Source organism: Drosophila elegans, unplaced genomic scaffold (genome assembly GCF_018152505.1).
Source record: "Drosophila elegans isolate 14027-0461.03 unplaced genomic scaffold, ASM1815250v1 contig_476, whole genome shotgun sequence".
Lineage (NCBI taxonomy): Eukaryota > Metazoa > Arthropoda > Insecta > Diptera > Drosophilidae > Drosophila > Drosophila elegans.
Genome location: NW_024545863.1, coordinates 18,243,402 through 18,267,157, shown reverse-complemented (window position 1 = coordinate 18,267,157; position 23,756 = coordinate 18,243,402). Strand labels below are relative to the sequence as shown.

At 44.1% G+C, this 23,756-nt stretch overlaps 5 protein-coding genes across 8 annotated transcripts; 3 read left to right on the top strand and 2 right to left on the bottom strand.

The window, feature by feature from the left end:
* The first annotated feature begins 135 nt into the window (after positions 1 to 135).
* LOC108135086 (ATP synthase mitochondrial F1 complex assembly factor 1) lies at positions 136 to 1,167 on the top strand. Its single transcript, XM_017255654.2, has 2 exons — positions 136 to 450; positions 505 to 1,167. Exons 1-2 carry the CDS (start codon positions 206 to 208, stop codon positions 1,097 to 1,099), a joined length of 840 nt encoding a protein of 279 aa, XP_017111143.1. The 5' UTR covers positions 136 to 205; the 3' UTR covers positions 1,100 to 1,167.
* On the top strand, positions 1,103 to 3,399 carry LOC108135082. Of its 2 annotated transcripts, XM_017255651.2 has the most exons (6): positions 1,103 to 1,233; positions 1,296 to 1,620; positions 2,039 to 2,575; positions 2,631 to 2,775; positions 2,841 to 3,246; positions 3,311 to 3,399. In XM_017255651.2, exons 1-6 carry the CDS (start codon positions 1,200 to 1,202, stop codon positions 3,343 to 3,345), a joined length of 1,482 nt encoding a protein of 493 aa, XP_017111140.1. In that variant the 5' UTR covers positions 1,103 to 1,199; the 3' UTR covers positions 3,346 to 3,399. The 2 variants fall into 2 exon arrangements, with proteins under 2 accessions (XP_017111140.1, XP_017111137.1); XM_017255648.2 differs by having other exon boundaries at positions 1,135 to 1,620.
* A 568-nt stretch (positions 3,400 to 3,967) lies between these two features.
* Positions 3,968 to 15,336, bottom strand: LOC108135087 (neuropeptide F). Of its 3 annotated transcripts, none has more exons than XM_041709097.1 (3): positions 12,951 to 15,336; positions 4,286 to 4,565; positions 3,968 to 4,212 (listed from the first exon to the last, which is right to left on the bottom strand). In XM_041709097.1, exons 2-3 carry the CDS (start codon positions 4,559 to 4,561, stop codon positions 4,201 to 4,203), a joined length of 288 nt encoding a protein of 95 aa, XP_041565031.1. In that variant the 5' UTR covers positions 4,562 to 4,565; positions 12,951 to 15,336; the 3' UTR covers positions 3,968 to 4,200. The 3 variants fall into 3 exon arrangements, with proteins under 3 accessions (XP_041565031.1, XP_017111145.1, XP_017111144.1); XM_017255656.2 differs by having other exon boundaries at positions 3,968 to 4,233; positions 12,951 to 15,333; XM_017255655.1 differs by lacking the exon at positions 12,951 to 15,336 and adding an exon at positions 5,482 to 5,574 and having other exon boundaries at positions 3,968 to 4,233.
* Positions 10,273 to 18,254, top strand: LOC108135081 (lysosome membrane protein 2). The gene is made up of 7 exons (XM_017255647.1): positions 10,273 to 10,849; positions 15,394 to 15,485; positions 16,138 to 16,650; positions 16,800 to 16,960; positions 17,021 to 17,301; positions 17,373 to 17,491; positions 17,552 to 18,254. Exons 1-7 carry the CDS (start codon positions 10,813 to 10,815, stop codon positions 18,005 to 18,007), a joined length of 1,659 nt encoding a protein of 552 aa, XP_017111136.1. The 5' UTR covers positions 10,273 to 10,812; the 3' UTR covers positions 18,008 to 18,254.
* LOC108135084 (trypsin) lies at positions 18,069 to 21,868 on the bottom strand. The gene is made up of 4 exons (XM_017255653.2): positions 20,994 to 21,868; positions 19,773 to 19,959; positions 19,040 to 19,714; positions 18,069 to 18,533 (listed from the first exon to the last, which is right to left on the bottom strand). The coding sequence occupies exons 1-4, from the start codon at positions 21,160 to 21,162 to the stop codon at positions 18,278 to 18,280; spliced, it is 1,287 nt and encodes a 428-aa protein (XP_017111142.1). The 5' UTR covers positions 21,163 to 21,868; the 3' UTR covers positions 18,069 to 18,277.
* Between the last annotated feature and the right edge of the window lie 1,888 nt (positions 21,869 to 23,756).

Here is a 23,756-nt window from a genome sequence, read left to right as displayed (position 1 = left end):
CTGTCTTGTTTGCCATTCTGTTTAATATTTATAAAAGTAAAAACATACGGCAGCCGTTAGGCAAATGTAAATAATCATTGGGAATGCCCCTACTAAACTTCCCACTTGACAGCGTTGCCAGACCAACGAAAAAAGGTTGTTTTCAGCATTTGATGTGACAACTACTCTGAACAGCTGTTTAGTTGTATAATTTTTGAGTGCGGAAATGGCATGCGCCCGAAAATTGTTATTTCGCGTTTTCCCGAATAACTCCTTGTCAGTCCATCGTACCATCACCATGTCCGCCACGCGCCGCGCCGAGGAGGCCATCGAGAAGCTGAAGGAGAGCAATCCCTACTACTCCAAGTACGCGTCCAAGATTGCCCAGCTGCAGCAGACGTCGGCGGAGGAGTTCCTGGATCGCGTGGAGCGTGTGGTGAATCCCATCAAGGATGGCCAGAGTCAGGCCAGGTGAGTCCCCAGTTCGTTGTCCGCAAAGTGAGCTAACCCCCAACCGGATTTCAGGTCCTACTCCGAGCTGCTGAATCCCAAGCAAAAGTTGCAGGCCCAGAAGGAGCAGGCTGAACTGCCGCACAAGAAGCTCACCGACATCATGAAGCTGGAGCTGATTGCCGACAAGAGCGCCGAGGAGGTCTCTCAGATCTGGCTGGAGTACCACAAGACCAAGGAGGTCCTGGCCGCCACCCTCACCACCGCTCAGTACGAGACCCTGATGGCCAGGGCCAAGGAGCACCCCGTTTTCCTCATCCCACTGCCCCGCAGCGAGGGTTTCGAGTTTGTCATGCTGCAGTTCGCGGCCAACACGGTGCACTTCACCCCGTTGCTGGCCTACCAGGTGCACCACGAGAACGCCCCCGAGTGCCTAACAATGGTGCACTACACCGAGGTCCAGGACAAGGGCGTGGTCCTGATGCGCGGCGAGTACGACAGCAAGGTGCTCACGGCCCAGGAGGCTCAGTGCCTGGCCAACGAGCTGCAGATGTTCTACCTGAAGCCCGACGAGGGCAAGCTGCGCCTGCTGGAGACCTTCACCCGCAAACCGGACGAGTTCAAGCACATGGATCTGATCAAGGAGGTGGAAAACATCCAGTTGGTCTAGGCCCTGCGATAATAGTCAAAATAAACGAAACAAACCCCACACCGACAACACATACTTAAAACCAAAAACTGCTAATTTCACGTATTACTGAACACAGAAGATGGAGCACTTTGACTTGGTGATGGATGAGATTGGTAAATGTCTAAGTGCCTAAATGTCAATTTGCTTCCACAACCACAGCCCATCGCCCGCTTAGGTTTTGGGAAGGTGCATGTTTTCGCTACCCTCACACTCGGTCTACTGCAAATGCTCACCATCCACGAAACAATGGGCATGGGCATCATCGGTCCGGCATCCGTCTGCGATCTGGTCATGAACCAGGCGCAGTTGGCCTCGTTGACGGCGGCCGGATTCATGGGCATCATCTGCTCCTCCTATTTCTGGGGCTACGTCACCGACAAGAAGGGCCGGCGCTGGACCCTGCTGCGTACCATCATGCTGAGCAATTTGTGTTCCATCTTGTCCATGTTCGTAATCAGCTTCACCGGCTTCTTTGTGGCGCGCTTTATCACCTGCATTTTGTAAGTACCACGCGGTGATGTATGTACATCTTGAGACCACAAATCGTAGGGGAATTCAGCCTAAACATAAAAGCAGGGTTTTGTAAATAGCTTTGTGGTTAGTAGGACTTAAATTATATTGCATATTTACATTTTACATTATAATACATAGCTAAACTGATGAGTATCTCTAATTACAATGAATCAAGTACCTGCACCTTGAAAATAAACTCTTGCGATACCGACTTTGCTAGGAATAATGCTAGTTTGAGGAACTCTCTTACATTTTAAAATATTTTTCATAAATCTCTAGAGATTTTTGTAAAAACGTCTAAGCTGTGAAAAAGACAAAAAAATGCACAGTATTTCCCCTACGATTTTAAGCGTCCATAACAAACGATCCCATCCTGTACCCAATCTTGATCTCCCTTTGGATCAGTGTGGCCGGTCCCAGCTTCGTGGCCGCCACCTACCTGAGCGAGTTCTGCTCGCACCGAATCTTGATCCGCACCATCACCCACATGTACATGTTCACCGGCTTCGCCATGATCTACTGTCCCGGCTGGGCCAGCCTGTTCCTGAGTTCGGGCCTTATAGAGTTTGAGGTGGAAGTACTGGGCTCCCTGACGCTGAGACCTTGGCGCGCTTTGGGATGTTTGAACATCATTCCGGGCGTGGTCGCCTTCTTTCTGCTGCTGCACTTGCCGGAGAGCCCCAAGTTTCTGTTGATGATCGGCGATACGCAGAGGGGCTTGGCCACAATGGAGTGGATATCCCGCAAGAACACCGGGCATCCTCTGAGCGACGAGCAGAAAGAGCACCTGCGCATCTACCAGGACCACGTCGAGGTGAAGCGGCGTAAGAGCAAGCACAACTTCCTGCTCTCGATGCTCAACGATGCGATGCCACTGTTCCGGAAGCCCTTCGTCGGCTCCTTCGTCTGCGCCTGCTTGGTTATGTTCGTGCTCGGTCTGTTGTGAGTGTGCTGGCTGCCTTGGGGCTTCCGCTTTACTTAATCCACGAGTCCGCAGGGCGAATGGACTGGGCATTTGGTACACTGCCATGCGAAATCGATGCAACATGCGGCAGGGCAACACGAAAGGCATGACCTTTTGTCGCATACTCTTCGTACCCGATATAGGGCCAATTGTGGAAAGTGAAAGTGACCTGGAGGCGGTAAGCCGTGCTCTGTGTTAAGTTTTGCCTGTCTTATTTTTTTTTTTTCATTTCTTCCCGGCCAGGTCTGCAACGACTCTTTTCTGGGCTTCAATGACTCCTTTATCCTGGGAGCTGTCTATATCGTGCTGTACAATCTTTGCTGGCTGTCGCTCTTTTGCGTGCGCAAGAAGGTGATGTTCGTCTTCTCTCTGGTGGCCGCATCGACATGTGGTTTTCTCCTCATCTTTGTCACCAACTACACAATCCAACTCTTTTCGTTGGTGTTCCTAGTCGCATTTCCCGGCGTTACGGTTGGCCTGCTCGGCGGTTCCCTGCTTGGCTTTGTACCCACCTACATCCGTGGCAAGGCACTGTGCATCAGCCTCATGTGGGGCCGTTGTGGTGCGGCCGTTGGCACTATCTTGGTGGGCTCCAGCATCCAGGACAACTGCGAACTCTTCCTGCTGGCAATAGCCATCCTACCTCTGTGTAAGAACCCATATTAGTGATTCCCGCAAATTCACATTTTTCATATCCTATTTTTCTTTCACAGTTGCCGCTTGCATGGAGGGTTATTTGCCATTATAAATTTGGATATTTTTGTCTCAAATTGTAATTTCGTCTTGTTTCAGATAAACTAAGGTAAGTAAAGCTTTTTATTTAATATTATTGGTGTTATAAGCCTTCCCCAATTTGATGCAGGGAGTGCAAAAAATCATTAAACTAAACCACAGTGTTTCTCGTGCAGCTCTATGGTCAAAAAATTATATTAACATAGATAAAGTTTCAAGCCTTATTCTATAAATTACTGAATATTATGAAAATTGTTATTTGGGGTCTATTAACATCATTTTTAACGTATCAGTCGCAACCTTAATGAAGTATAATTTTCTTGTAATTTATTTATAATTATTTCCGAAATGATATAAAACTCGTTAAAAACAATAAAGCAAACCTAACAACAACTTGTTCAAATATAACTTTTTTGAGGTATAAAAATAATCCCGAAATTATGCAGCAAAAACAAGTCTTTAGTATCTATAAAAGCGTCTGGCCGTAGTATACTTAAAGTAGAAAACTTAATGATCGGACTTGGGACGGGTTATCGCAGATAAAAGCTTAAGGGATCGCCAAATTTTAATAATCTGATCGGACTTTTGGACAACAATATAGTTCGTCATTTCGAATCTGTAGAAAATAAAAACCACAATTTGATCATTGCACTCTTTATTTAAGTTTAAACATCACGAAGACGTTTATTTGGGTATTTCATTTATTCAACAAACATCAAGGCTAGAATAACTCCTTAATTCTGTAGCTGCAACTACAAATCCTCTCCCAACACGTTAAACTATTGCCCCGAGAAACATTCTAAACAATAATGCGTATGCTAATAACTATAATCATGAGTTAAGAACGTTGCCATGGTTGCCAAGGGTGGGTTTAGTACACCTCCTCCTCATCCAAAGCGCGGACCTGCAGGATAAAACTATATTACTCCGTCGTTGGGCGAGTCATCTCTGGTTACCAATTCTCCGCCGTTGTTGGCATTCTTTCCCAGATTAAAGTTGTCCAGTTCGCGATTCCTCAGCATGTCCATCAGGGCCCCCCGCTTTCCGAATCGAACCCGGGCCCTGTCCCCGTAGTAGGTGTCGAGATCCTGCAGGAACTTATAGGCATCGGCCATGGTGTTGACATCGTTCTTCCGCGGAGGTCGGGAGTTCGAGGCCTCCACGCGGCAGCCGGCGGCAAGGAGAGCAAGGGCCACGCAGACAATCAGAATGCAACGCATTGTTTGGCACATAGTTCTGCAAAAATATGTTGAAAAATCATCAATTTCAAAAGTTCAGATTGAGTTGCAATCACGTTTCTAGTTTGCCATATTTTAATTAAAACCCTAATGTTTTACTAAGTTGCTATATTCATCTATCATATTTTTGATTAAATCGCATTTATTAAACAAAAAACTTTAAATTTTAAATCAAAATTAATTAAAAGTACCTATATTACACTATTTGCTGGAGTTAGGGAAGGTCGTCAAAAATTAGCAGTCGCTAATCATTGAATACATTCCAAGTTTTATTATTATTTGTGTATCTTTTTAGCTCATTAGCTTTAGTATGGGTACTAAAAAAAAATATATATTAATTGTTAACTAAAAATTCTTTCAGTCTGGCAAAGTGAAAGTAACGATGTTTATATATAATTTATATGGTGTTTTTCCATACGGACTAATCGTTTCCAGGGTAGAGAAAATTCTTAGAACTAACTACTGATATTAAGCAATTTAGATCTCGTAAATCTCGGGGACCTACTATGTTAGATTTAGGGGTCTAGCTCTTGGAGGGCCTCAGTTAATAGCTGGCAATCGAGTATGCTAATCAGGTAAAACTCGGCTAAAGATCAACAAGCTGTCGACTGCCGTCGTTTGTGATCGGTACTCAATGATTTTTGGGCGGGACTGACGCAAGTTGTTAATGCTTGCGCCCAGCTAAATGCAAATAAAGCCGATAATTACGAGTATTATAAGGCAGTTAGCTTCTAGTTAGGGCCCAAACGAAAGGATGCGGATATGAATCATTGGTTAACGACCCAACGGGGCTAATGAGCACACGTAATAGTTCTAAAAATGTGCATTTGCGTGATTTACTTGCATAAAACGAACTAACCTAAGTGGTTTACGGTGAAGTGAGCCTTGGGATTGTTCGGTTTCGAGGCACTTACCTAGTCCGATGGGGGAATTTGAGTATTTGGGAACGCAAACGATATCACAATGCTATTGTTTGGCGGACTGTGTAATCAGCGGACGCGACCGTGAATAAGTGTTGGCCAAAAGCCATTGGCAACAGGTATTTATAGGAGTCGCTGGCTGGAGGATGTGCCCGGCTTATCACGGCCACCCTCGTCGAGATCCCGACCAGAAGCGAACGGAAGTTGGCAAAACGATTCGAAACGAAACGAACACCGGGGCGAAACCTCTAAAATGTTTTCATATGCAGGCTAATTATGTGGCTGCTGCCATTGCTGCTGCTGTGCTTGAACTTTTGCAGCAGCTGGAACGGAAGAGCCACCGGGAGTGGGAGTGGGAGTGGGTGTTGGAGTGGGAGAGAGAGAGAGAGAGAGTCGTAGTGGCAATCCGAGTTCAAGTTCGGAGTGATGGGTGGGCGGTATGCAAAAGCAAATGCGAACGGAGATTGGCGGGCGCTAACAAATGGTGACAGTTGGCTAACGAGATATCTGGAAACAACGGGGCTATCAGGAGCAGAATTATGGGAATAACTGAATAAATGACAAATTTTCGATAAGCAGGATTAGTGCCTGCTGCCTCCTGCCTGCCGCCTGCCCCACCTGAAATCAATTCTCTGATTTATGTGCTCACAGCCTAGCTGCACTCCTCCTTCCGCCTTCGCTGGCGTCAGAGTTGCGGCACTGTGTCATTAATTATACTATTTTGATTATTGTTTAATAACTGTTGGCTTAGTCGGCGACGCTGATTGCGATACGCGACCCGATGAGGTATTAAGTGCGCTGCCCGACTTCCCATTGCTGTTTAATTTGGGGTCAGGCGGTTAACTAATTTCAATAGCGATTGCAGTGCTGTGCCTGCAGTGCGTATACGTAATGTGCTTTCCCTTGTGGAGCACTATGGCAAACATGACATCACGGAGCGAGTTCTTCTGGATGCTTATTAAGTTAATGTTTGTTATAAGCGCGTTCTGACTAATTAACGCTCTAACTATTACTTATTTACACGTTTTTCGTTTTTTTTTGTTTTTGTTTTTGTTGTTGCCATCGTCTCCGTTCTCTGGCCCACTGTTGTTGTGATTATCGCTCCAATTAAACTCGTTAGATATTCATTTGCGACGGACGGTAGCGATTCATATTTAAATCTAATTGCCATCCAACATTGTTGGTTCCTCATTGTTCGCCTGAGAGTTTAGCTCCAGTTCCAGTTCCATTAACGACCGCCGATATAGAGCACACTTGCCTTTGCCAATAATTGGAGCTAAGATAGGCGATTACAAGCTGTGGCTACTGCCACCAGCACTCCCATATGCTTACCTTGCGAGCGGCATTCATAACAGCATCCGCCAATCGGACAATGTCTGGCCGAAGTCCCCTGAACTTTCATGCACCTCTCGTTATTGTTTACCTAATAGGCACAAGAAAACTGCAAAAGATTTATGCAACAAAAGAAAATCAGAACAACTAAACAAATTCAAACTAATATCTTGTCAAAGGACCTTTGTAAATAATTTTCATTTGGTTCTTAAAACACGTTGATCTTATAAAAAACACTCCACTTATACTTTTGTACTTGTTTTCCTGACCTCGCGCCGGCAATAACCCTCATATTTGATCAAAATCTAAAAGGTCGCCATCCGCACAACAACCAATTAATTTTTATTTCATTCTGTAAATAACAAATTCGGCTATGATTTTAGTTTTGTGACTCAGCCTGCTATTGAGATAATGCTGTCAAGACGGCTTAAAGGTTATATCTGCTTGCGTTTCTGAGGAAATGAAATAATGGTTGTTGATATGAAAATTTCCTAAATAAAATTTCCATAGACTTGTTCGTTTTGTTTGAAAATTGTTTTCATAACAAACCTCATAAAATCATTTCTACGTTGTCAACAAAAATTTTGCCTAGCGTGCAGTATAAGTTATTTTTGTGTTGGTGAATCTTAATAGTCATTTAGCTTTATATAATTAGTCTATATAAAAACACTTTTCTAAGCGAATGCCTGCATTTTTTAGTCCACCCTAATGGAAAGTAATTTTACAGAGTTTCTTGCAGCTAAAATTAATGGCTATGCGGGGAAATCCCTGAACTGGTTCAAGGACTTCTGCCAGCGAATATTCCGCATTGAGAGCTGCTGGAGCTGGTCAAGTTGGGCTACCTCTCGGTTTTTCCCAGCACCTCGTATATGCACTTCATTGTTCTGCTGGCTGCGACTTTGCAGGGCTTTTGTCACCTCTCATGTGCTAAATCGCCAACGTCATCGTGCTAGCCAATGCTTCAGACAAATGCTTTAGGTTGATGCGGCGTTGCAATTACGACAAAGTGCCTTGTTTTATACAGTTACAACTTATAAGTTGCGGCCTGCGTTTTCCGGATCCCATGACGGGGGTTACCCTCTTTCCCAGGCCCATAACGTAAAATATATACATTTGCATGCCAGCCCCCAATTTCGGGAGAGCACTGTTTCGAGAGCCCCCGACGCGCTGTTTGCGTAGATGTTAATAATTTCGATCCGTTAATCCGCCGCCCCCTGCGGCTCGTTAAAAACTACTTGGGATAATTGAGCGTTTAATGTATGCGAAATAGTTTGCGAGAGGGGCAAATAGGCAAATATTTCGCTAGCTCACTGACCACATCAGTGGAGGTCCGAATGCGCTCCTCGAACTTTCGGGGCTTTCCTCGCCTTGAGGATGGTCGCCAATTTGGCCACTGGCATTTAGACGGTCGCCAAACAATGGGCTCATTGGCAGCCAAATGATAATTGTACCTAAAAATTTCGCAGCTTAATAACAAAGTTTGCATCTATTTGTGTGTGTTGTTATTTGGTTTTCTAAATCCGGCAAATATTGATCGATATCCAAAGGGTTAGTCAGATCCGTGGTATTCCACGTGAATTCTACTTGGGCAGAGAGGCGTTTGCGGAGTGTGTAAGGGGTCACTTGCAATACGTTGGAGATTGGGAACAAAAATAGATATGGTTTTTACCATTTCTAGTTGGGGATTTCAAAATGAAATAACTTGATCAAACATTTTAGAGAATTCCCTTAACGTATTTTTGCCAATTAGTGTAGGGCCTGATGCCAAAGATTTCTGTTTGATTTTCAAGATAACATATTAAAAACTAAAATATGCTAATTTCTTCATCAAGCTTATTTCTAAAGTTTTGTAAGATAATTAAAATTCGCATGCTGATTTTATATATTTTTTTTACCGAACTTTGACTTTCAATAATAAATAAGAAAATAACTTTTTTTATTTTTCGCTTAATTAATCCACAAGTTTCTCGCAAACGTGTGTCTCATAAAATCTTTAAATGTAGCTCTAAACGAGAATTCTTTTCGGCATGGCTGGCTTAAAAAAGGTTTCTTCACACCTATTTTGTGGGATACAAGTATTTATGAGATTGGTTAAGAAACTGGTTTCCTTTATATTACATATTTATGGCCAATTCCATTTTAAATTTATAGGCGATGCCGTGTGGGTTATACTTAAAACATATAATAGGCCAATAGCTTTTATTTGTTTTGATATTTAAGCTACTTATTATCAATATGCTATTTATGAAATCCTTTCGTCAAGGAAGTTTTGATTTATCCAGGACCCACCACTTCCAAGTGAACAGCTTTTATTATGGTCACAACCTAGAACCCTGAGAACTTTTGGTGAAAGCATAAAAGCGCACATCAAAAAATGGGACTTTGGGATGCCATAATTACGTCCAGCGATGCCATAAACACAAACAACAATTAGCCTGGTAACAAGAGCCGCCCGATGGCAAATTGCGGCTCACATGCCATATGGCAGTTAGGAGGCAGCTCATTGTTTATTCGGGATCAGATCACCTGTGCGGTTGCTTGACGTCGTGGCAACAGTCCACGAACAATGGCGGGCAATAAAAGCACACAAAATGTCATTTCTCAGACTCAGAATGTCTACCGGGAAGAACGGCAAGTGAAGATGATATTTACTAGACTCGCCGGGTCAGAGATAAAGTCGAGTAGAGCAAAATAGGTCACTATCTATAGGCTATAGGCTATTGGCTATAGACTAGTGACTTAGTCAGCGTGATTAGATCGATCGCATGGGTACGCCACAGATCTGTCATAAATATCGAGCTAAACAGCGGACGGATAATTATCAGAACAGCCAGTTAAAAGCTAATCGTTATTGGCTGCTAAGAATCAGAACTGGATGTAATTGCGTCAAGAAATGGCTTTTAATTGCGGCAAAGCTTCATGCATATTTATGGGGGGGGACCGCAAAAAGGGCAGCGGCACGTGTGCGTGTCTGCTGTGCCCAAGATAGAGGCCGCTGGATTAAATAGAGTCATTTGAGCCATTAAATTTATGGGAAGGCATTTGCTGCTAAGCGATCCGCGAGCTCGAGACAATGGCCAACGCCATCCCATCTCACCCTGCGTTCTATGCTAACGTTCGCCCAGGGTGTTCATAGCCCCGGACCAGAAAGCTACTTAATGCTGTTTTGGGGTTCTGGGGTTTTTGTGTTTTGGCCAACGACTGCGCATGCGAATGCGAGTGCTGGTGCTGGTGCTGGTGCTAGTGCGAACGTGCGCGATTTTAGCCGAGCGAAGCCCGAGCAGAGGCTTGATTGTGGACCGGTTGTAGAAAGGTTGAGATGCTAGTGCTAGCTAGCTAGCTAGCTGGCTGCTAGCTGTTAGCCGATCCGATCTCCGCCAGACACTCGGCGCTCGATCGGCCGAGAGATCGGGAATCGGCCCAAGAGTCCATATAAAGGTCCCCGCTGCAGTCGAGATCGGCGCATTAAGTTGTCAAAATTTGTGAGAATAGGAAGTGCGTGACAGTTCAGTTCGATTCGAGACAAAGCAGCGAGATTCTAGCCCAGTCACCAGCCACCAGCCACCAGCCATCAGACAACAGAATCAGGCAACAGTGACAGACTCCTAGGCCCTGAACGGATCTCCTCTCGGGTGGACAATCGCCAGGAACCAAACACTCACTCGACCTATTAGGCAAATGGGACCACGGTTATATGAACGCCGAGTCAAATCAAATTAAACCATGCAAATTCCCCGATCGTAATCGGAATTTCAATTTCAATCACAATCCCCATCACAATCCGTAATGCGACCGACCTGTTAATAGTTTAATTTGCGGTCATAAATAATAACACAAGAATTAATTGATTTTCGTCATAAATCAATAAATAACTAATCAACTAACCAGCCAGCAAGCCAGCCGTTCAATCAAGTGCAGCCCGTTCAAAAACAACAGCAAAAAAATAGGAAAAAAATCAGATCGCGCCGGAGCTAAAATTTTTTAGGTGCCGAAATGAAACTATTTACCAACAAAAACCAGCGCAATGCAAGTGAGTATATTCGGCCCAAAAAAGCCAAAGCGACCAGCGCTTAATGAAGCCATGCGGACCATTGTCCGCATTGGTCAAAGCCAAAGGCCCATAAAAGTTAATTCGAACCGCGGTTTCCAGCCAAGGGAGCTGTAGCTGCCCCCACGCGATCATAAAAACGTCAACAAAGATCTCTTGCACACTAACTGCTAAAATCGCTGAAGTCGCTAAAATCACCAAAACTGCTGAAATCGCTGCAATCTAGTGGGAATGGTGCAATGGATTTTTAAACGTTCGTGTGCATGCTAATCAAACCGATATAAAACGGTTTCGAAATTTCCCAAAAACACATTCCCGGCGAAAATTAGAATGCTAATTACCAAAATACCGACAGCTGGCCGCACGCGTCTGTATCTACTATTTTATTTATTGCAAATACCTGGATAGCGGACCAGTTCTAAAGTCCGTAGATTTTTGGCAGCACGACAGCTATTAGCTAATAATAGCGACACAAAATGAAAACGAACAAAAATGTTTTTGAAATTGTATTAATTAGTGCTTTCTAGGGTTATCTTTTATCTCTTTTATTTTTCGGCACCGCCTCGGCTCTCGTCTCTCGGCCAAAGCAGTTAACATATGCTCAAAGCCAACTAAAAAAAAAAAAGGGGCAAGACATCGGCCGATTTGCATAATAACAAATGAGCCGCCAAGGGCGTAGGGTTCTATACTTTGTAGGCCACTTGTGTAGGGTCACTTCGGATCTCAGATTAATTGTAAGCAGCTTGTATCTGAACAAACATACATGTGTAACGTACACATGTTGATCTCCGGATCGTTTTGGCGAAGTCATTCGCTATCAGCTCATTCCGGAGCAAAGTCTTCGGAAGCGTACGTGTATGTGTATTAACGGATCTGGACGGTAGTGCAATTAAGTTTGCATAAATTAAGATTTCAAATGAAATCGGTTGTGACTGAAAATGTCACGTATTACCTTACCATGAAGTTCGATGATTTCAATCAGCATAAATGCGCTGGGAAAACTGAAGGTGAACGCGATGATTGCCCAGTCCGGGTCAGATTGGCCCCATGATATGATATGCATAGCTATGGTATATAGCTCGAAAAGATGCTGACAGATCCCCCCATCAACTCCAAACCCCAAAACCGAAACGCAAACATGACTTGCAGAGAAATAGAGAACGATTCAACTAATTTGTGGCAGTGCGCCATAAATCAATACGATCTACAGCTCAATGCCCGCTAAACAATGCAAATAACAGCTATTGTCCGGGCATTAGCAATAACAATATCATCGCCAGTGTAAAGTATCCGTTTCAAAGGCGAACAAATCGGATCAGCATTTTAGCATTTCAGCATCAGTATCTCAAAATCAGCATCTCAGCATCACAGTATCACAGTATCACAGCCTGCGATTTGGGGAAGTTGTAAAGTTGTAAACTTGGCGCGCTACATATTTACTTTTCCTTATTGGCGGGCGTCTAATTGCCGCGAGACTTTGACTGCGACTATTTAAGGGTTTTGGGTTTTTTGGTTTTGGCGATGATTAAAAGCAAATAGCAACGGATCTGGGATTAATCACTAGCCAAACAGAGCCAAACAGGCAGGCGGCAAACAAACATCGTCATAACAGCGGCGACTAACTATTAGGCGATCGGATCGCATCGGCACTTGCTAACAGAGTATCTGTATCTTGTGGATACCCGAGCGCGAATCTCAGCGTCGCACTACACTATACTATACTATACAATAGCTATAGCATACTGCTGTTTACCTAATTTATTGTCGTTTGACGGAAGTCGCACACACACACTCACACACACACACACCTGCCTGGCAGCCGGCGAAGGTGTTCCGTCAGAAACAAAACAAATTCATTCTTGACTTCAGTGGGTCACCACCGGTGACGCTTTGACTGGTCAAAAACATATTATCTCCAGCACTTGGAGTTGGGTTAATTTGCAGGTTTTTTTTTGTTTTTGTTTTTTTTTTTTTTTGATTTTGTTTAGTACGATATACTAGCCGGCGTGTTGTACCGAACTTGAACTTCAGACCGCTGCAGAGGCAGCCGTCAGCCGTCAGTCGTTAGCCGACGAGCTCGTACTTAGTAACTGATATATCCGATCCCGCCCGATATTGAGCTGGCTACTGACTACTGGCTGCCGATTGGCAATTGCCGACTGGCTGCTGTTTTGCTGTCGCAAACAAGTTCACAGCTCACTGAATCAGCTGCTGCTGCGCTCAGATCGAGACAAGCTTCTTTCATTCATGATGCGATGTCTTGTGTGGCTTGTGTGTGTTTTGGCCTGCCAATCTTCCCATCGTCATCGTCATCGCCATAGCCATCGCCATCACCATCGCTATCGCCGATTTTGCCTCGGACTTTGCTTGGCCGGTGCAATTGTTGCGCAATGCAACAGCTCCACTTTTTGCCAGCCCGTGGAGCTTTTCGTGTGGTTTTGCCACTTTGCGTGTCGGCTTTGGCATTGGTCATTCCATTGCAGCAGAATAATTTGGGCCGCTTTGTGTTCGGCCTAATTTATGGGTGGGCCCCAAAGTTCGGGAATTTCGGCTGTCACACTCAAGGCAAGGATATGCATGAGCATCTAAGTCTACACAGAGAAAAAAGGTTCATTTTGAACCTTAAAACAATATAAATGCGTTTTCATCAAGAAATAAATTATCTTTGACGAAATTTCACAAAATGTAATGCTTTCCAAGAACTCATGAAACAAAAGTAAGGAAAGGTTGTATCCTAAAGATAATATACATACATACATATATACATATTTGCATGGCTGAAAGCTTTTATTGCGAATATCAACAAAAGTAATTAACATTTTATGCATTTTTTATTGCCAATATAAGTATGAATAAAATATTTATCTTGGACTTTAGTCTTTAGACGCCTTTTTTGAACCGTAGTCTCTAAGCGTTTTAGAAACTTGAATTAATGTCAGCTTATGAATTTCTGAAAGATTTTTTTATTATTTATCTTTATATATAATTTAAAAAAATATTAGTTAAAATTATGTTTTTCTTGTATACGCCGTTTGGTTGGCCCATTTTTTTCCTGTGCGCACGCTCGCTATTCCTATCAATGGAATATGTTTGGATTTCTGGTTTTGATCGACGCCATGCATAATTTGTCATGTATCATCGCGGTTTGTTTTGATTGTGAAGTCTTGAACCTATTTATGACACCAACGTTGACACCGAAGCGAAATTGTTAATGAGTTTATGCTGTTTGCTTTTCGATCTCCGCCGCAGATGCTGTGGGATCGTGCCATTTTGGAGCGAGTTAGGGGCGTGCTGGGCTCTAGCCAGTTCATTGATCTTGGCAGGTGTATCTATCGGTCGTCGCTTTCGGTTTCCAGTTCCAAAGAAACTTCTATTATTTGGGCAAACAATTGGGGGTTTTTCTGGCTTTGTTTTTATGGCGAGCACTCGCTAAACGATTTCTACCGATAAATGGCCCAAAATTGTGCGGTCGATTTATGACCGCATGAGCGCCCCCACCGAAAGTGATCTTTTTCATCTTCGTTGAACGGCCGTGATCGCTGGAAATCGGTCACAGGAGGACTGGGTGCGACCACGTTTTGGATTATCAGACTTCTGGCCAATTTCCGGCCTGATTTCGAGTGCGGAAGTGAACACACAGTTCGGGCAAAGACAATAATCTTCGCGGAAGGTGAGAACAAACAAGTTTCGATCGTAAAGTGAGTGATTTCACTTCAAGTAGATGTGAGGCGAAGTGCAGCCTAGATTGATACGCTTCGATTGCCTTGCCCATCTTCCGTGCTTTTCATTAATATTCCAAACAAGGTCAGTGGAACTGGATATTTACGACATTTCTAGGAACGGCAGTCTTATCCAATTGGTGCAATTAGCCACTCGAAATCAGTCGCAATTCACTTTTCAGTTTAGTAAATTCACTTGAAAACGAAAATAAAATTCTTGTATTAAAGGTGTAACCATAAATTAAACAAACATCTTTTGTTTATCTATGCTAAAAAGTTGGCGATTTGCTAAAACCAGTTGGCAGCTGTGCGAACATGTTAATGCCGTCGATAAACGAATAATATGGCTTTTAAATTTTAGACAATATATTTAAATTGCCGGAAAAAATGCCTGAGAGCAAGGGCAGTAAACTAGAATTATGGGAATTTTTTTTTTTTCTTCGGATTGCACGCATCAACTTCCCCCGCTTTTTGCGAATATTAAATCGAAGAACGTTCATTGAACCGTCACCGTTTTTGGGCATCGTCATCGTCTGCCAGTCGTCATCGTTTTGTTTATATTTTGGCCTGGAGCTGATGTTCCTGCTCCTGCCATTGAGGTAGGTCGCAGATCTCGACCGACCCGATCCGATCCGCCGCCAAGGTCAATGGCATGATGGGCATGATGATGAAGATGACGATGATGGGAGGGGGCGAAGGGGACACGGACGCACACTATCGACAAACTGGAACGGCGCCAAACCAGTTCAACTTCAGCTGACAACGCTTGCATGACCATAACTCACCCGCTGATCTATTTTATTGCAGAGCTGCTGCGCTGCGCTGCCCTCGGGATGACCCTGCTTTTCTTCGGGTCGCTGGTGCTCATCGCGGACCCACTTCAGAGCATCCTGGATGCGGTAAGCATATATCTCTGGCTTAAATGTGCAAATATTGCAGGAATGTCGGCAATAATTATCTGTGTGCTATCGTCATGTCAATTAGTAACTTTAACGACTTAATTGTTGCCGTTGTCACGATACAAAAAACGTGCATTTTGTCAAGCGATCTGGAAACTTATAACAAATTAAAGCTAAAAGTATAAAAGTTCCTTACTAACCCAGTTAAGTTAACAATGTTAGGTTAATATTTATAATAACATTGGTCAAACGATATAAAAACATCAAAGTAATAAAACCTTTAATCATAATAGATTCAAATAAATCAAGTTAAGTTAATTGATATCTGAGATAAAGCCAGCTTTAGTTGATATGCAAATATGGTTGTTTTTTGTTCAGAATTTCTTAGATAGCTATGTTTTAGTTCTTGATACAAAACCGATGTTTCCGCTACTACTTACAAATTCAGTGTTTTATCAATAGAAAAGTGTGTTCATGGACATTGACAACCAATTTATTGACCTAATTCAAAATAAACGAACTAAACAAAAGGTATTTTTGAGGGCCAATGCTTGTCATTCAATTCTGTTAGACAATGGTTCTGCCAGATCTATGATTCTGTTGAAGTGTTACATGTATTGAAACTAATTTTTCTAAATTATTTTCCTTGCAGCAATTGAGCTTGAAGCCTGGTGCTCTACTTCACCGACTGTGGCTCTCACCCCCCATCGACGTGTACATCAATGTGTACATGTTCAACTACACCAATGTGGACGAGTTCACGGCGGGCAGGGCATCCAAGTTGCAGCTCCAGGAGGTGGGCCCTTATGTTTACAAGGAGGTTTTGAGCAACCACAACATCACCTACAATGAGTCCAACAACACGATCACCTACACGCCTAAGCGAGAGTATGTCTTTGCGCCGGAGCGATCTGTGGGCGATCCCAAGGTCGACCGCATCCGAGCTCCCAACATCCCACTGATGGGAGTGACCACTCTGGCCTCCAGCCTGTCGATGTTCGCCTCCCTGGGACTTAGTGCCCTAACCAGGCAACTGAACTCACAGCCCATGCTGGAGATGAGTGTCCACGACTACATGTGGGGCTACGAAGACCAACTGGTGAAACTGGCCGCTCGCTTTGTGCCCAGCTGGATTGACTTTGACAGCTTTGGCATCATGGAGAAGGTGAGAATCTTACGGTTTTTATTTCTTTTAATACATATTAAGGTTAGTTTGGTATTAGGCCTTAACAAACAATGCATTCATCTTCTAAAGTTTAAATATATTTTGGATTAGAGCTTAAAAATAACAAATAATTATGATTCCCACTTCAGCTCTTTCGGGAGGGAAATGAGAGCAATGTGTTCAACATGAACCTGCCGGAACGCAAGGACAACTACGGGGTGAAGCTGCCGGATTCTCCGCGTGGCTACACCGTGGACAGCATCAATGGAGAGCGCGGATTCAAGCGTTGGCAGTACGACGAGGAGACCAAGTGAGTGCTTCGCTAGAGCCATTCTAAGGATGAAGTTTTACAATTGCATTTACTTGTTAGTGGCACCATGTGCAATCGGATCTGGGGCAGCCATGACGCCACCCTCTTCCCACTGGACATGGACGAGAACGACGAGTTCTTCCTGTACAGGCGCACCTTCTGCCGCCGCCTGCCCGTGAAGTTCAACCGCACCACCAGCTACAATGGCCTCGATGCCTTCGAGTTCGTGATGGAGCCGGACTCCTTCGACAGCGAGCTGGACAACGCCAACTCCTCGTGCTACTGCAAGAACAATCGCTGCCTCAAGAAGGGCGTTGGCAGCGTCTCACCCTGCTACTACAGTGAGTACTTGTGGCTTGAAATATAACCAAATGAGCATTCTTATTTACTGGTTTGCTTGTTTCCTTTTTAGATATTCCTTTAGCCATTACGTATCCGCATTTTATGCACGCCGATCCCAGTTTGCTGGAGCCATTTGAAGGGCTCCAGCCGAACGAGTCGCGCTTCACCTCCACCTTCGTGGTCCAACCGGTAGGCCAAGTCAAAGGCAACCCAAGTCTACTTATACTAACTATACCTTGTGTGTTCCAGCAACTGGGAGCTCCGATGCAGGGCACCCATTTGAGGTTGCAGGCCAACCAGGTGGTTGGCAAGGTGAGTTTCAACCGAATGATGGCGCCCTTCGAGAACATGATCCTACCGCTGCTGTGGGTGGACCTCAACATCGACGTGCTGTGCCTGAGCCTGCGGCTGCTCATCCACGGCATCAAGTGGGGCTTCCCGCTGCTGCAGTGGAGCGCCGCCCTGGGAATGCTGCTGGCCGGCGTTTACCAACTGTGCAGCGCCCTCATGCTCTGCTTCTGGCCCCCCACCAAGCAGTTCCAGAAGGTGGACCAGGCGGAGCGGGGCACGGCCGTGCAGTTGATCGGCGTTGGCCTCAGCCTGGCCAGCGGGCTGCGGAAGCCTTCGCTTCCGCTGGAGCCGGAGGAGCAGCTCCAGCTGCTCTTCGGCGCCGGCAGCTTCAAGCCCAAGCTGGTCAAGGCGTAACCCAGGATCGAATTTGGATCGGAATGCTTACCTCAACTCAAGAAGGGGCAACACTGTGATATTTAGGCTTAAGATTCGGTGTAAATTATTGTGCTCGTCGGAAACAACTTAGGGAACGTCCGTGCCTACGTACTAGTTAACGATAATGATAACAATAAGCTAGGGCTACACTTAAAGTGGTAACAGTAAGCAATGTACAGCTGAGCTTGCACTCGATAAATACAGGTCGATAGCTATATGTACTATATGTTTATATGTGTAGTCCTTGATTCAGTGGGCGGCGATCGTGTCCTCGATCCACTTCATGTAGTACGAGGTGCGGGTGTACACATCGGGGAAGCCTTCCAGCGCACAGCCCGAACCGAAGGAGGTGACCCCCACCAGGATCCAGGGTCCGTCGCGACTCAAACGGCACTGCAGCGGTCCGCCGGAGTCGCCCACACAGGTGCCGCCCTCGCCGTTCAGCTTGCCGGCGCACAGATGGCCGCCGTGGATGTTCACGAAGCTGCCGTAGGCATCCTTGCACCTGCAAAGAGGTAAGATCAAATGTATACATTAATTATATCAATAACACTGCTCCAATAAAAGTGTACATTAATGGAGGTATCATTTGCTAAAAGATTTCGGTGTTGTAAATCCAAAGTTGACTAAGAAAATGTTTCACCGTCGGGTTTTAAGGGCCAAAATAGGGATTACTTCTGTGATTTTGTTTTTTTTGTCTTAAAATTAGATCAAACTGCTTTCAAATGGTTATTACGATTTTTGACAAGAAATTTCAATGTTTTTATTATTTTAAAATAAAAAATGAGACTGTCATATCGATTGTTGATTAAAAATTAAGAAAAACAAAAAAATATATATATATAAAATTTAAAAACCCTACCCCCTTGTAAGCAAATAAGGGTCAAAATAGTAAGCCAATTAATTGAAAGTCATAAAAGTAAAAACCATTTCCAAATCATAGAATATGATCGAATATATATGGAAAGAGCTTAAACATTTGCAGCGTTAAGTATTTGATAGGTCACTCACCTGCCATTCTGGTGCAGTGGCACCTGAGTTTTCAGCAGCTGATTGGACAGATCACCGCTGATGTTGGCCTTGCCCCATCCCGTGGCCACGCAGTCCTCAAAGGCCAACTCCTTGGGCTCCTCACTGAGCTTGAGGTGCTTCTGCTCTGCAGAGTCCTCTGAATTCCTCCGAGGACCCAGCTTCATGAGCTTGTCATTGCGTCTTCGCGAGCGTTTCAGGCTGCGCGGAGAGCGTTGCGCCAGCGCTTGACGCATCCTGCTGAGGATCTTCATGTTCATCAGCTCCTTCATGCTGGGAGCCGTGACATTCCTGTAGCGCCTTCGGCTCTGGACGCTGCGCAGGAAGTTGTCAATCTTGGCGGGCACATCATCCAGCTCCAGCTGCTGGAGGAGCACGTCCTCATCGGCCGATGGGGGCACTGCCTCCGAAAGTGCCGCATCCGGAGATTCGGCCAACAGGAAGGGCAGACAGATGCGCCGGATGTTCGAGGTCCTGGCGAGATCCGCCGGCTTTGAGAGCTTCATCAGCACCACGTCGTGCCGGAAGTTGTGGTAGCGGTGGTGCATCACGATCTTCTCGACGGGAATGCGCTGCTCGTTGCCCGATTCCACGTCGCGATCGTGTTCCCCCAAGACCACCGTCCACAGCGGCGGAATGGGCAGGTTGAAGAGATCGCTAGGTAATGCATTAAATTATTATATATAACATTTGCACTTTATGCTTATCGACTTACTTGTGAACACAGTGGGCGGCGGAGAGTATCCAATACTGATGGATCAGCACCGCCCCGCACCAATGGCCCAGAAATCCGAGCGATGGATGCAGTAGCTCCAGGGAAGCCTGCCAGGGAAACTGGCCCTCATTTGTGGCAGCCCCTGCAATTATCCGCGGTCCTCTACGCGCTGGTCGACAGCCACAGTCTGCAATACAAATTATGCTTATCAAGTTGGAAAACTATTTGTTGGGTAGTACTTTGATTTAAAATGGGATTTCTTCTTGGATTTATTTTCGTTTAACTACACTCAAAGAAAAAGATGGTAACTCCAAATAGGTTCACTTTTAAATAGATATTTTCGGTTCTGATTTACCCCCGTGGGGTGTTTTGTTTAAATCAAAGGGCGTTACACTTTCGATTTTAGTAAGTATGAAAAAATGGATATTTAAAATAAAAAAAAATCAAAAACCTAAAATTTTCCTATTGTATAAACCAATTAAATATGCTAATAATTAATTACCATGTTCTTATTTTATTTTAAGTTAGATTATATTTTGAAAAACAATGTTACATTTACACTTTACTTTACTTTACACTTTAATGTTTCATTTTACTTTGCCGTTTTCTCTAATTGTAGGTACTTAAAAAGCTACGTTTTTTATATATAATTAATATAATTTTTTGTTGATAAATTGCTTTTAAAACGTTAAATAACTTCTCGTTCTGTCAACTAATTCACACTATCGTTAAGGTGAACTTAAGGCCTTAAAATGTTGATTAATAGTTTCGTCACGTCTCGTAGTAGTATTTAAATTTGAGGTGTTGAAATATCAATAGAGATCGATCAATCTTGTCTATGACTTTGGCTTTGTTTACAAGATTTTTATTTTTATTTTAACATATTATTATAGAAGCGTTAACAGAAAACATAAGCAAATGAAAATTTATTGGTTGTTATGCCAGTGGACATTTTGTAATATGATATAAATGGTTTTGTTATGTTATATTAAATAATACCGGTATTATTTAATTTAAATTAGAAATACTCTAGTATGAGAATAGTTATCACAAGTAGCGTTTAGCTAGTTATGATGATTGTTGTGATTGAAAGATGGATTGAGAGTGTATGAAGTATTTAATATATAGATTACGTTTGATTTTTTGTTTGTTTTATATTTTGCTAAAATTTGGAATGGTTTATTTAGTAATATTCGCATCTTCCCATAGTTTTGGACCTACCCGTCTCAAACTGCCTGGAAGAGGGCAGCAGCAGCAGGAGGCACAGCCAGCTCAAGGTCGCGGCATTCGCCGCTGGGGGCTGCCAGTGGCACTGCGAGTGTGACCGCGACTGTGACCGCGACTGTGACCGCGACTGTGACCGTGACTGTGACTGTGATGGCTTCATCATCTTGGTGGCCGCTCCTCGGGCAGCTGGCGCAGCTCAGCTGCTCATCGCGCGCATGACTGACCCACAGAGCCCGCTTACGGAGATGTATCTCCAGATGGATACAGTATCTGTATCTGTATCTGTATCTGTAGCTGTATCTGTAGCTCCGGCTGTAGCTTTGGCTTTGTCCTGCTGCCGATGACCAGATGCTTTTCACTTTCACGCTGGCCGTTGAATGGGCGGTCGAGGGTTTATTTTTTTTTCCGGGGGACTGTTACGGGGACCGGGAACTGGGAACGGAGGCGGTTCGCGGCTCTCGGGCCAAGCGCTTTTTTCCGGCCTTAAGTATTATAATTAACGAGGTCTCCCAGCTTCGCTTTTTTTGCTTTTCTTTCCACGAGCGCGCATTAATTAGTCCGCTGGCTGGGCGGCGTCGACATGGCGAATTGTGCGCAGAAGTTGGCCGTTTCAGTTTTCAGTTTTTGGCCAAAAAGAAGCAGTTTCCACTCTCGATCTCGATTATGTAATGTAGCCTAACGACTTTAGATGCTGGTTGGGCCGCAGGGGCTGTACGGTAATAACGGTCACTTTTTGGCTGCTTTTCGATTTCGTTTCGATTTCTTTGAGCGCGTGCGCATGCGCGACCAGCGGAGTTTGGTGTTTTGACGGCTTTTGATTTGGCTCTTTACTTGGCGCCAGGTGCGAGTGCGAATCGCTGGGGACGAGCGCCAAAATGCAACTGTGCTCTGCTCGGGTTTGCCAGCAAACATTTACCGTTTCGATGGCGGAGCGGCGCCGCAGACGTCGTCGGCGACGGAGACGTCGACAGCGGCGGTGTGGCATGCCCCCGCGCTCCAGCAGCAGCAGCAGCAACAACAAAAGCGTAGCCGAGCCAACGAAAGTGAAAAGACAGCGGGACGTTGGGGGGCAATCAAAAGCCACACAGATGATGGCCAGCTGAGATGGCGATGGAAAAAGGGTAAGTTGGCCCGACTCAACCCACGGAAATCATTTACCGTGGAAAGTGGCAGTGCAAGACAATAAATTAGGCAGCAAATAGTGATTATTTAGCTTTACTTGGGCTATAAATAAGGCCTAATGTCGACCCAGGCCCTGAATAGCCCAGATGATTTCATAACTTCAAGTTCATTTGCATATTCGTCAATGATTATGTATAACAACGATGAACGCATAAGTAAAACTTTGTTTTGACATTTATTTCCTGTTTAAAATTTAACTTGTTACCTTTTCAATGGCTTAACATTGATTTAACATTTGAAACGTTCTACTTTTGAGTTTGTGATTAATGTGCGAGTTTCAGTTTTTAACTAAAAAACTAACCTTAGTTGATTATTGGGAAATTCTTGAAAAATGGTAGGGAAGTTGATAAAGTTATAAATATGAAAATAAAAGTATATTATTTTATATTTATCTTTTATTGATTTAAAAGTTTTCAAACATAAGTCTTAAGTTATTAGCTTGGGTCATTGTGAAACTAGTAAATTAGTTAAACAAGAGGGTCATTAACATGATTGGTTTATTTTTTAACGTGTTATTTCCAGCAGCTTGAAAGAAATATTAATAATTAAAATTACGATCAAAATAAAATGTTGCATTTTATAAGAGCTGGTAAATTACCCCAAGTGGTTTTGTAATCTTTTGATTACGATCCATTGAGTAGATGGCAGCTTAACCCGATACTTAAAAAAAACAAGTAGCGAGCTTAAAGTGCTGATTGCATGCGAGCAGGGCATTGTATCTGCCAAGTAAATGTAAAACTGTTGTTATTGCAAAATTAAGTCATACAAGTGGGTCATTACCATAATTATTTATTTTTTCTATTTTCGTTTTGGCATGCCTATAGAGCGATTCTGCTGTGAGGAAACTATTGATGACTGCGAATTCTATTTTGACATTAGAATAAGCTCGCTGGCTGTAAACGATATAGTTGGATAAGAGGGCCAGCCATTTGATCTTGCATTCGTGTCGCCGCCTGAGCGATTCCACCAATTATCTAATCTCATTTGAATGCGAACGGGCCGCATAGGTCGTGCAACATTGGATTGTCCCGTATGTTATATATGGCATGCGATCTATTCGATCTGCCTGCTACCCATTAATTGCCGCCCGAATGCCAGTTTGTGTCATTGCGGCATTTGGAGTGAATTTTTCCCTACTCCACGCTGGTTATGTGTGCCATTTAAGTGAGTAATTAGCGGGCAGCAGCCATTCAACGCCTATTTCAATGTAAGATGTCAAGTGATTAGTTTAATTGCGATTAGTTTAAAATATGCGCATAAATCCGGCCTGCCCCCAACCGAGAGTGAATGATGTGGCGTGTGGCTGCCCGATCCGATGGTTTAAGTGAGTCTCTGTATGTGAGAGCGAGTTACTTTCGTTTTCATTAAGCGACGAAGGCGGCAGCAACAGCAGCAGCAGCAGCAACAGCAGCAACAGCAGCAGCAGCAACTACAACGACTCGAATTCCGTGTTGATGCACAAACTCATAAGTCATGTTACTTGTTGCTGCACCACAGCAACATATACAAAGCAAATGGGGAAGTTGTTAATGCAACACCACCAAGAGCAACAGCAGCAGCAGCAGCAGCAGCAAC

What these genes read in the sequence shown, in the direction of transcription:
- LOC108135081 (XM_017255647.1), top strand. Translation starts at nt 10,813, where the DNA reads ATGAAACTATTTACCAACAAAAACCAGCGCAATGCAA. An exon ending in GCTTTGGCATCATGGAGAAG is followed by an intron (nt 16,651 to 16,799) that starts GTGAGAATCTTA and finishes TTCCCACTTCAG; the next exon opens with CTCTTTCGGGAGGGAAATGA. An exon ending in CCACCTTCGTGGTCCAACCG is followed by an intron (nt 17,492 to 17,551) that starts GTAGGCCAAGTC and finishes TGTGTGTTCCAG; the next exon opens with CAACTGGGAGCTCCGATGCA.
- LOC108135082 (XM_017255648.2), top strand. Translation starts at nt 1,238, where the DNA reads ATGTCTAAGTGCCTAAATGTCAATTTGCTTCCACAACCACAGCCCATC. An exon ending in CGCTTTATCACCTGCATTTT is followed by an intron (nt 1,621 to 2,038) that starts GTAAGTACCACG and finishes CCTTTGGATCAG; the next exon opens with TGTGGCCGGTCCCAGCTTCG. An exon ending in ATGTTCGTGCTCGGTCTGTT is followed by an intron (nt 2,576 to 2,630) that starts GTGAGTGTGCTG and finishes ACGAGTCCGCAG; the next exon opens with GGCGAATGGACTGGGCATTT.
- LOC108135086 (XM_017255654.2), top strand. Translation starts at nt 206, where the DNA reads ATGGCATGCGCCCGAAAATTGTTATTTCGCGTTTTCCCGAATAACTCC. An exon ending in GATGGCCAGAGTCAGGCCAG is followed by an intron (nt 451 to 504) that starts GTGAGTCCCCAG and finishes ACCGGATTTCAG; the next exon opens with GTCCTACTCCGAGCTGCTGA.
- LOC108135084 (XM_017255653.2), bottom strand. Translation starts at nt 21,162, where the DNA reads ATGATGAAGCCATCACAGTCACAGTCACGGTCACAGTCGCGGTCACAG. An exon ending in GCCGCCCACTGTGTTCACAA is followed by an intron (nt 19,715 to 19,772) that starts GTAAGTCGATAA and finishes TGCATTACCTAG; the next exon opens with CGATCTCTTCAACCTGCCCA. An exon ending in CCACTGCACCAGAATGGCAG is followed by an intron (nt 18,534 to 19,039) that starts GTGAGTGACCTA and finishes ACCTCTTTGCAG; the next exon opens with GTGCAAGGATGCCTACGGCA.
- LOC108135087 (XM_017255656.2), bottom strand. Translation starts at nt 4,561, where the DNA reads ATGTGCCAAACAATGCGTTGCATTCTGATTGTCTGCGTGGCCCTTGCT. An exon ending in CCAACAACGGCGGAGAATTG is followed by an intron (nt 4,234 to 4,285) that starts GTAACCAGAGAT and finishes TTTATCCTGCAG; the next exon opens with GTCCGCGCTTTGGATGAGGA.